The 10,781-nt window shown below is 40.4% G+C and overlaps 1 protein-coding gene across 1 annotated transcript; it reads left to right on the top strand.

The window, feature by feature from the left end:
• The first annotated feature begins 2,390 nt into the window (after positions 1-2,390).
• On the top strand, positions 2,391-10,114 carry pdhb (pyruvate dehydrogenase E1 subunit beta). Its single transcript, XM_042509870.2, has 11 exons — positions 2,391-2,530; positions 2,614-2,673; positions 4,025-4,132; positions 5,140-5,202; positions 5,330-5,365; positions 6,435-6,625; positions 6,937-7,031; positions 7,575-7,685; positions 8,714-8,805; positions 8,894-9,035; positions 9,291-10,114. Exons 1-11 carry the CDS (start codon positions 2,492-2,494, stop codon positions 9,434-9,436), a joined length of 1,083 nt encoding a protein of 360 aa, XP_042365804.2. The 5' UTR covers positions 2,391-2,491; the 3' UTR covers positions 9,437-10,114.
• The last annotated feature ends 667 nt before the right edge of the window (positions 10,115-10,781 follow it).

Below are 10,781 nucleotides of genomic sequence, written 5' to 3'. Positions count from 1 at the left end.
CGGGACCTTATAGGCCTTATTCACAGCAGACAAACTGACATGTTACAGTATGAAAAGCACACATGCTTCAGTGTCAGGACGCGTTATGACTTACCGGGACAATAGGAAAGAACAGAACAGAGCTATCGTGACATCAGTGCTTTTCTTATTACGACAACTCAATTATTTCTGCTCTGAGATTTTTTGGAGGTTTGTAGAATAGACTTTACCACCAGTGATAATAAAACATATCAGCTGCACCGAACAGGTGTTTTTTCCTCTCCTACTGTCACTAATTTTCATTTGTACAAAAAAAGGAAAGCCAAAACTTGGCCAAAAAATGAACCAATAAGGAGTATCGGTGGTGGTTTCAGAGAATGTATGTTTTTGAAAATATGCCTCAAAATAATGGAAATTTAATGGTAAAAATGTGTATGAACCCTGGTTTTAGACCTCTACTTTACCTTTTTTTGTATTCACCTCACTCGATTTTCTGCAGTGTTTGCTGCTAATTGAGATTGCACAAAATAACAGCTTCCCTCTGTGCATTTTTTAAATTTTGGTGTGCATTCTTTAAAAAAATTGAGCCAGTTTTTTTTCCAGTTCTCCTTCAGCTGTCCTGCTGTGTGTTTAAAGAGACAGAATAACACTGAAAATGGACAGAAAAGTGATAGAAAGCATGCTTGTCTTACCCTCAGAGGTTTGGTGCTGATGTATCTGTGGATTTGTCCTTGTTGTCTCTCACCTGTGGGACTCTGCTCTCTCTCTTGCTGCCTGTGTCTTTTTTTGTGTCTCTTATGTGGCGGCTGTGTGACAGGCTGATGAAACTGACAGATTCCTCCTCTGTGTTGCCTTCTCCAACTGGTTTTTGGTACTCATCAAATTAAAGGAAAATGTGTGTGTGAGGTCAGGTGGTTTAGCAAAAAACACATTTTTTTCTCAGAAAACATAAACAAAACCAACTGGTTGAATTGATTATGAAACAAGATTAAACTAATTTTTGCATTTTTTAAATAATTTGACAGAAGCAGACCAACTGTTTCCCCCTATGCTAAAAACATCCTGCCTCCTTGAATCACAAAAATAAGAAAAAAAATTAGATTAATAAGCAATTTTTATATATGCATAAATGTACATTTACATTCATATGCACATATTCATATATACACAAATACACTCACATATATATACCTACATACACATATACACCATACACACCTTGATCAAAACAAACAGGAATTATTAGCAAATTTGTATTCAGTGTTCTTAAATGTAACTGAACAAGAATAACTTGACTTTTTGTTTTTGCCTTTAGGAAAGAACTCCTAAAGAGAGCTGAAGATTAGACAGGAGGAGGAGGAGGAGGAGGAGGGCTGTCATGATGCATCTAAAGCAGTGTGTTAATGTAAGTACATTTACTCAGCTACTATACCTCAGTACTAATTTGAGGTACTTGTTAGGGCCTGAGCTCCGAGCGGTGCCCTATTATTTATGCAAATGAATCACATTTTGCAGGAACTTTGCAAAACTGAACCTTTGCACACACATCAGAACTGGTAAAAATGTTGATATTTGATATTTTTGATATTTTAGTTTTATAACACCTGCAAACATAATAAAAATCTTCAGCTTTTAATGTAATAATCCCACAAATGTAATAGCAGATGCCTCCTAGTGGAAGATAAGGTAGAAGGTGTACTTTTTAATGCACAGCCGATATTGAGCGCAGTGTTTCTATAAATTATTGATAACATACTCAGAGCGCTGCTTCGACACATTTTGACCCGCTTTTCCAAACCCGTGATATTTTCTAATATGCTGACTCGAAACCCATCAGCAGGTATATGAGTAAATAAACAAACAACAATGACCACAAAGATCATTTTTCATTTTTATATTGCATTTGTGGGAAGCTGTTACAATTTTGAAAACTAAAGATTTTCACCCTCCCACAAACGAAGGGCCCCCACCCATGGACCAAACCCCGTTCCAATCTGGGTTTTGAACCAGGGACCCTTTTGCTGTGAGGCAACAGTGCTAACCACGATGCCACCGTGCTGCCTGAGGCCAAAATATAGAGAATAAATTAATTTTCAAAATATCTGTTTTTCTGTAGACAGGGCCTTAATCCATTTTAAATGAATTGTGGTGTCATGTAATAAAAACTTAATTTAGTCTTTCAGTATTTTTAATTATTTCCTTTTTGTCATTTTTAATGTTCTTCATATATTTTGATTTGGTCTGTAATTTCCTTTTTATTCATTTTTAACATTCCCAATATTGTTTTTTTCTGTTGGCAGATTTGGTCTTCCATACATCATGACAGTACAATGTCCTTGGTTTTTTTTTTTCCACTCTTGACGTTTCTCCCGCCTCCGTCTCCTCTGAAGCGCTATGATTGGCCGTGTGCTACAAAAAGTCCCGCCCATTATGAAAACTGCAGCTCTGATTGGTTGAAACCTCCTGGGCGACGTAAGTCCCCGCCCTCTCTCCAGCAGAGGACAGGTTGAACATGGCGGCGTCCGTGAGGTGCTTACTCCGCTCAGGAAAGGTAAGAGATTTTTTAAAAAATGTTTACTCCGCTTCTGTCGATGATTAATAACATTAATAGCGTCTGTGTGTGTTTTTCTACAGAATGCCGTGTCGGCTCTCGGACGGCGGGGGTTTCATAAGAGCGCTCCGGCCGCTGTGCAGGTCAGTGTTAGCAGCTAGCAGGCTAACTTTAGCTGCAGCTAACACATTAGCTGCAGCTGCTGGTTTCCTGATGTTTTCATTAAAGTTTCAGAGTTTTATTGTGTTTTAACGGCACAGTTCAGACGCAGAGTAAGTTGTAGCTGTCTGCTGTTATTGTCCGTGGTTTCACCTTCTCCTGCTCGAAGTTCACGGGTTGTGTCTGATGTCCGGTCACTGAGCCGAGATGTCAAATCATGTCAAACCCGTTTTTATCCGTGTTTGTAAAAACAGATTTACTCTGTTTATTGACTGTGGTTGGCTGAAACAACAGAAAAGATTAACTCCTGTAATAGGATAAACATGTATGTGCTTGGACCTACTATGGGCTGTTATATATTTATTTTTGTCATTAAAATGTCAAATATGTCCATCTTCCCAGAGCTTTCTTGGATCAGTGTATTATGTGTGGACAAGAGAAACGGACTTTTCCGCTTTATTTGGTACTATGAAGAAATGAGAGAGTTTTTGAGATTAATTCCTTTAAACCTGAGCAAATTCAGGGGTTACTGTGGGTCCTTAAAGGCTCTTTTAAGGCATTGAAATTATTAATCTAAAAAATTAGGCCTTAATTGGTATTAAAATGCCCTAAATCTGCATTTCAAAAGTCTTAAAATGCTCAGACGTGCCAAGTATTATGTTCTGATTAAATTTATTTTTTTATGTCACATCTATTTGTGAAAAAAAGATAGATAACAGTCACACAAAAAACTGGCCTAAATCATTCTGATTTTTTCGCTTGACTCGAATGTTTTATGTACCAATAAACATTTAGGCAGAATGGTCCTTAACCTTAAGTTAAAAGAGGTTTTAACATTTTTTTCCAGCTTTGGTTACTGTAAAATTGGTCTTAAATTTTATCCATGGCAACATTCAAAAAGTCTTAAAAAGTGTTAAATCTAACTTGCCTTAAGATGTACAAAACCTGCAAATCGGCTTGATTTTTTCCAAAGCCACTGGAACAAGACAGTGAGTAACGAATGAAGAAATAATCCATAATGTAAGCAGGAAATATTAGAGTACAAGAAAATGACATAAAAATGAGTAAATAAAAATTCTTTTATTCATTATTATTATTTATCTCAATATGCTCTTAGAAAATTCTCTGTTTTTATTATTCTGTTCTTATTATAGTCTAGTTTTTATACCTATTATTATTTTTATTTTTATTTCAGTCTGTTTTTCTGGGTGGCTGCATTAACCAAATTTCCCCTCCGTGGAACAATAACGGTTTATCTTCAGTAATTTTAGTATAATGAAGATGAACTCTCTCCTGTACTGTCTGTACTGACTGCGGCGCACTTGTTTTTGTCAGGTGACGGTCCGTGATGCCCTGAACCAGGCGATGGACGAGGAGCTGGAGAGGGACGAGCGGGTGTTCCTGTTGGGTGAGGAGGTGGCCCAGTACGATGGAGCCTACAAGGTGAGTAAACGCTCAGCAGAACGCAGCGGACGACGTCAGTGATCAGACAAGATGTGGGACACGGAGAGGATCTTTGGTCGTATTGCTTTGTTGTTGTGGTCATTTCAGTCACACTTCCTGCTTCTTCCAACCTGTTTCTATCAAATTTATTCATTGGGCTGGTTTCCATTACAGATTTGCGCAAAACTTAAGCGATATTTTCGAAATGTCGATAAAACGCAATTGAGAGATGACTGTATTTCCACTGAGTGATGTTAAGTGACTTTTCCTCTGGTGATAACGCTTCAAGCAGCACGGTGACGATGTTCAAAACATTCATTTCAAATTGAAGGCGACGTAGATTGATTCAAAATTCAAAACTTCTGATGATCCACTGAACTTTTGAATAATCACGCGATGCAATAACAGCTCTTGTAGCTCCTGCCGTGTCACGCCCGAGGGATGATGCGCACAGCATCATGTGACCCGCTATATGAGTGAAAAAGTGTTTCCAAGGCTTTTATCGAATCTCCTGAAATACCACCTCATGTGAGTGAATGACTTTTTTTGCGATAAATGGGAGTTTTTTTTTTTCCAAAATTGACTTGTTTCCAGTAGGCATATTTTATATTCGCAATTTCAATTCACGCACTTTGAAGGTTAATGGGAACCTGCCTACTGAGGCTGTGAATCTCAAACAGGGAAATCTTCAGATTCAGGAGATGAGGAGGTGAAATGAAGATTTGCCTTTGGACTTCTCAGCAGCTCAGACTGTTTGTTCAGCACAAATCTGTTTGTTAGTGTCTTTTGTAGCCGTCATTTTGATCAGTAATAACATTGTGCTCATGAATTCAGTACCTGAGATCAACCAAAGAGGTTCCAGCAGACCAAAAAATATGAGCAGTCGGATGATATATATTTGTAGAAAGTTCATTTTTCCCCCCCAAAAATGTGTGCTTTAAAATATATCAGGAACGAGACATGTTGATATTAATTTTGTATTTTAATCGTCTTTCTCGCGTGTGTAGGTGAGCAGGGGTCTGTGGAAGAAGTATGGAGACAAACGCATCATTGACACTCCGATCACAGAGGTGAGACTCAACATTAACCCTTTACAGATGTTATCTGTTGCACATTAAACTGAATAATCGGCTCTTTCAAAGTGTTCTGTTAGATGGTTGATATCTCTCTGTCTCTCTCTCTCTCGCTGTGGTGCAGATGGGTTTTGCCGGCATCGCAGTTGGAGCCGCCATGGTGAGTTTCTTCTCATCCGCATGGCAACACAATCACGAAACACACAGTGTTTTTCATGGTGTTTGGAGCAGGCAGCCAAAAGAGCCAAAACGTTAAGCACTATGTGTGAGAGTGCAGCTCAGAGCGAGGGTGATGTCGCTGAGAGCAAAGCGAGGCGTACGGCTAAATGCATATGCTCCCTCTACGCCTGTACGTCACAACCTGCAAAACAACTCTGTCCCAAGTGCCTCAAAACTGAACCAAATCTGGAAATCCAGAAAAAAATTAATTTGAAAGAAAATATGGCAACGTCTTTGATGTGCGTAACAATAATAATAATAATAATAATAATAATAATAATAATAATAATAATAATACATTTTATATAGAGGGGGCTTTTCAATGTACTCAGACACTTTACATAAGTTAAAAAAGATCATAAAATAAAATACAGATTATTAAAGTTCATATGAGATTAATTACACAGTAAAAGCAGATTTGAACAGGTGGTTTTGATAAGTAGCATAACAAATATTCAAATATTAAGTTTTGCTGATCATATTTAAGTTGGGCAGTGTTCGAATTTTAAGAGAAGTAAATATCTTTTCTACATAAAGAAACCGTTACGGCTGCCTTCATCGTCATTTCCATGAATACTGTGAATAAACAAGGTGCTGTGAAAATTTACCTTCTCATAGCTAATTTTCAATTATTTATCAAAGAGACTCAAATATGATGGGAACAATAATGCATTATTGTGTGATCAGTATGTCAAGGGAAAATAATATTAGTACAGGTAGCACCAGTTAATTTAATGATATAGCCTTAAAATATCGCGATACCACTTTAAAGCCACATCACCCAACTCAAATGGACTCGGGTCTTGGGACAGGTGTTGGATACGAGGAATTTTGGGTGGGACTGAGCAGACCTCTACTAGATGAATTATTATTACAGAAATAAATAAATATATATGTTGTCATAGAAAATAAATAAAACATGTAAAAAAAAACATTAAATAAGTTCAATTTAGTCCAAATTCTAAAGAACTCTTTGGATTAAACTCACGTGTCCGTGTCGTCCCCCGCAGGCTGGACTCAGACCCATCTGTGAGTTCATGACCTTTAACTTCTCCATGCAAGCCATCGACCAGGTCATCAACTCTGCTGCAAAGACCTACTACATGTCAGCCGGTCTGCAGCCGGTGCCCATCGTCTTCAGAGGACCCAACGGAGCGTCAGCAGGCGTCGCCGCGCAGCACTCGCAGTGCTTCGCTGCATGGTGCGTTCACTTACACCTGATAACTGTTACCGTTATTACGTCACGTGGCTTTTAACAGTGTGTGGAGAGTTCTAAAGTAGCTTTATTACAATTTGGATCTTATTTTTGTATTTTTTTCCATCATTTTATTCGTAACAGAACATTGTATAAACAGCTGAGATGAGTGAAGGAATACGAGCACTCACACAATCAGATCGACAAAATGTGGAGAGAATTTTCCAAAGCGGTCGTCCTGTGGTTGTGGTAGTTGTATCTGAAGGTGAAGCTGGTCTGACGGTCGTGCTGGTGCTGATGTTCGTATGTGTCTGCAGGTACGCTCACTGTCCAGGTCTGAAGGTTGTGAGTCCCTGGAACTCAGAAGATGCCAAAGGTCTCCTGAAGTCGGCCATCAGAGACGACAACCCTGGTGAGACGCCACAAGCGAACAATAACTCATTTACGTGTAACTTCACTTATCAGAGAGGACAGATCCTGACGCCTGAACTCACCTCCTGCGTGTGCACTGTGAGCGTCGCAGAAACTGTAGTTTTTTGCCACAAGTTAGAGCATCTGCGAGAGAAAAACAAATCTGCATGTTTTACTCAAACTTTTCTGTTTCCGTTACAAAATAGAAATCCTTTGACAATGTTTCTGTCAACACAATCCCATCAGTTGTCGACACAAGGCATTCACGTGCTGCTCACGCATGCACTTTGTTCCAGGCCTGAGAGTGGTCACGTGCTCAGAGCGCTTAACAACATAGTTACAGTTGGGAGGACTGATGTTGAAATATCTGCAGAGACGGATGCATTTACACCTTTGAAACATCTAGTTAGAATCCATCTCAAACCACCTAACGTTTAAGACATCCTGAATCTTTCCGAGACACGTTTAATGGGGTCTGCGTCACTGTTTAAATTGAACTCTGCCTGTGTGTGTGTGTTTTTTGTGTGTGTTTTGTGTGTTGCAGTGGTGTTCCTGGAGAACGAGCTAATGTACGGTGTTCCCTTCGAGATGTCGGAGGAGTCACAGTCCAAAGACTTCACCATTCCCATCGGCAAGGCCAAGATCGAGAGACAAGGTGAGACTTTGTCTCCGTACAGGCTGCTGTGGCTGAGAGGCAGAGCGGGTCGTCCTCTGGTCGAAAGGTCGGCGGTTCGATCCTCGGCTTCTCCAGTCAGCATGTCAAAGTATCCTTAGGCAAGATACTGAACCCCAAATTGCTCCCAATGCTGCACCCTCAGAGTGCGAGTGTGTATGAATGGTTACTGAGTAGCAGGTAGACCATGTAGCCCCTCTTACCCCTTTTTCACCCACATGGAAAGAGTTCAGTTCCCGCACCTAATTTGTATTTGGTTTCTGAACCTGAAAAGATGGTTCTCAGCTTGAACCCCCCAAAAAAGCAGGTTTTTGGTGACCTGAAGTGCAGTGAAGACGTCACAGATCTGTCACAGTCTGCAGATTGGAAAGAGAGGATGGAGGAGGCAGTAAGAAACCATCTGAAAAACAGACAGAGGTCTCATTAGAAGCTGGTTTATGCTTCTTTTTGGGTGAAAACAAATATCTGTAACTAATATCAGATTGCAGGTTAATAAATGTGACCTGAGCCGCCGTTGTTTACTGCCGTGTATCGTGCAGTGCCTGCCATTAATGATGCATTCGTGATTGAAATGCTTTCATCAAAACTGGTGGAAAAATAGAATAGAATAGAATATATCTTTATTGTCCATCAGGACAGCAAAGGTCTTTAGTAACACGAAACACATGAAATCATCGTATCACTGTCTGTGCTTTAAAACTCAAATGTCACTTTGCTGAGTGAAGAATCCTGAACGGAGCAGTTTGAACATCTCAGAGCTGATTTAGTGAAAGAGTGGTACCAGATGATACATTTCCAGCATGCAGACCAAAATCACGAGGTCGATTTTGATCTTATGGTGTTACTCTTGGAAACAAATGCATTTCCCAAAATGTGGAACTATTCCTGTAACTTTGGGACGTCACCGCAGAGGCAGGTGCAGCAGTATTATTTGATAAAATTATGTAATTTTGATGTTTTGCATGAAAAAAACAGAAGTTGCATCTCTTCCTCTCCTTCCTGTGTTTCAGGGACTTCTGTCACTTTGGTCAGTCACTCTCGGTACGTTGGTCACTGCCTGGATGCCGCCGCCGTCCTCGCCAAGGAGGGAATCGAGTGTGAGGTAGAGGACGAAAACATCTGTTGTTATCTGACTCGGATGACCTGGACTCAGCCGCCCGTTAACGACTTCCTGTCTGTCTTTGTGTCAGGTGATCAACCTGCGGACCATCCGTCCCATGGATGTGGAGAGTATCGAGGCCAGCGTGATGAAGACCAACCACCTGGTGACGGTGGAGGGCGGCTGGCCTCAGTTTGGCGTCGGAGCTGAGATCTGCGCCAGGATCATGGAAGGTATCAGCTGACGCACACACAGCGACCTCACTAAACTTACGCATGTGACATAGCTGCTAAAGTAGTTTTAAAAAATGATGAATAAAAATAGTGTGTATATATATATATATATATATATATATATATATCATAACAGTACTGAATTTTTCAGTTTTCTTTTGTCAAATTTCTGACTGCACAGCTGAGATATTAGTGAGCTTGAAGAACATTTGGGGATTTTAGGGCACTAAAATAAAATGTTACCCGTGTTTTCAGGTCCTGCCTTCAACTACCTGGACGCTCCGGCCACCAGGGTGACGGGCGTCGACATCCCCATGCCATACGCCAAAATCCTGGAGGACAACAGCTTGCCGCAGATCAAAGACATCATCTTCTCTGTGAAAAAGACCCTCAATGTCTGAAAACACACACAAACACACAAGACAATCCCACCTAAATCCTCTCTGTCTTGTTCACGCAGACGGTGGAAACATCGTCTGGTAAAAAGATCGAACCACGTGTAAATACCGCCAAACGGTTCCTTTTAAAAACGCTCCAGTAACGTTTCTCCGCCAGATGTCAAAAAACGCACAGCTGTTCATCTGCACCCAGAGCGGTGGACACACAGTGTTCGGTCAAGTCGCCGCTTCTGTTCGCCGGTTACAAACTTAACCGAATTCTGTGTGTGGCTCTGGCTCGCACGCTCCACTTCCTCCCCTTCAAAATAAAAGTTGCTCTATCCTATAGGCTTTTCTGTGTTTCTGAGGAAGTTTGGTAGCAACAAAACTGTTGAGTTTGTTCCCGCGTACTCTCAAATTTAAACTTCAAAGCTGATTAAAACGTAATTTTTACTCTGTAGTTTTGTTGTTAATGAACTCCCGAACATTTCTAACCACCAAAACACATCAAACTCCGTCTTTTAAATTCCTCACACTGACTCTGTGTTCGTCTCTAAAAAAGTAGCAGTGAAGACGAATGAACCAGCCTGAGTGCTGGAGGTGGATTGTGGTCAGAAATATTTATTGTAGCTGCAGCAGCTCTGTGAATGTTTTTGTTGCTGTAAATGAATCTGTTACAGAAATAAAAACCTTTCAGTCCTTCATGCGGCGTCGTTCTTTCACACCGCAGTGTTGGTTTTGTTTCTGTGGCCCGATGGTTCAGGAATTCACCATGTTTACTTCCTTTTCTCAGCAGGTCGAGGTCTCTGCTCTCACAGGTGTTTACTATCTGCCTAAATCCAGCGTCTCTGCAGCTTGTGGATGTAACGATCAGTGAAGTGGAGAACAGCGAGGCCGTGTGTGCAGTGCTGCTGATAAAAACACTTGAGATAGTTTGTGGAAATACTGTTTAAAAGTCTGCTTCGCCCCCAGCAAAGATGTCCTCATCCAAAAAATACATCTGAAGATGCAAACTGGAAAACAGGTAAGAGATGAGGAATTTCTGCAGCAACATTTCAGACTCAAAACTTACAGAAAAAAACAAAAAAAAGAAAATGTGATTCATATTGGAACATATTTGGTCTGTGGACCCAAACAGGGTGGAAATGTTTGACCTAAGTTCACCGTAACTGTGAGTGATCCAGATTTCGTCCACTCACCTGCACATAAGAACGTGCATAACTGAGTTTAAGATGATTTTAAATGTTTTTGATCGTACAAACGTAATATAATCTAACAGGGTGGATCTTGACGTGTTTGACAAATTAACAACATGAATCATCAGTTTTTGTTCACAGGCAGCTTTCCTCAGTTTCCTCCAAAAAAAGTC

Source organism: Plectropomus leopardus, chromosome 2, assembly GCF_026936395.1.
Source record: "Plectropomus leopardus strain MGB_pleo_1.0 chromosome 2, ASM2693639v1, whole genome shotgun sequence".
Taxonomy (NCBI): Eukaryota; Metazoa; Chordata; class Actinopteri; order Perciformes; family Serranidae; genus Plectropomus; species Plectropomus leopardus.
The sequence above is the reverse complement of the archived record's forward strand: the minus strand, read 5'-3'. Positions and strand labels throughout refer to the sequence as shown.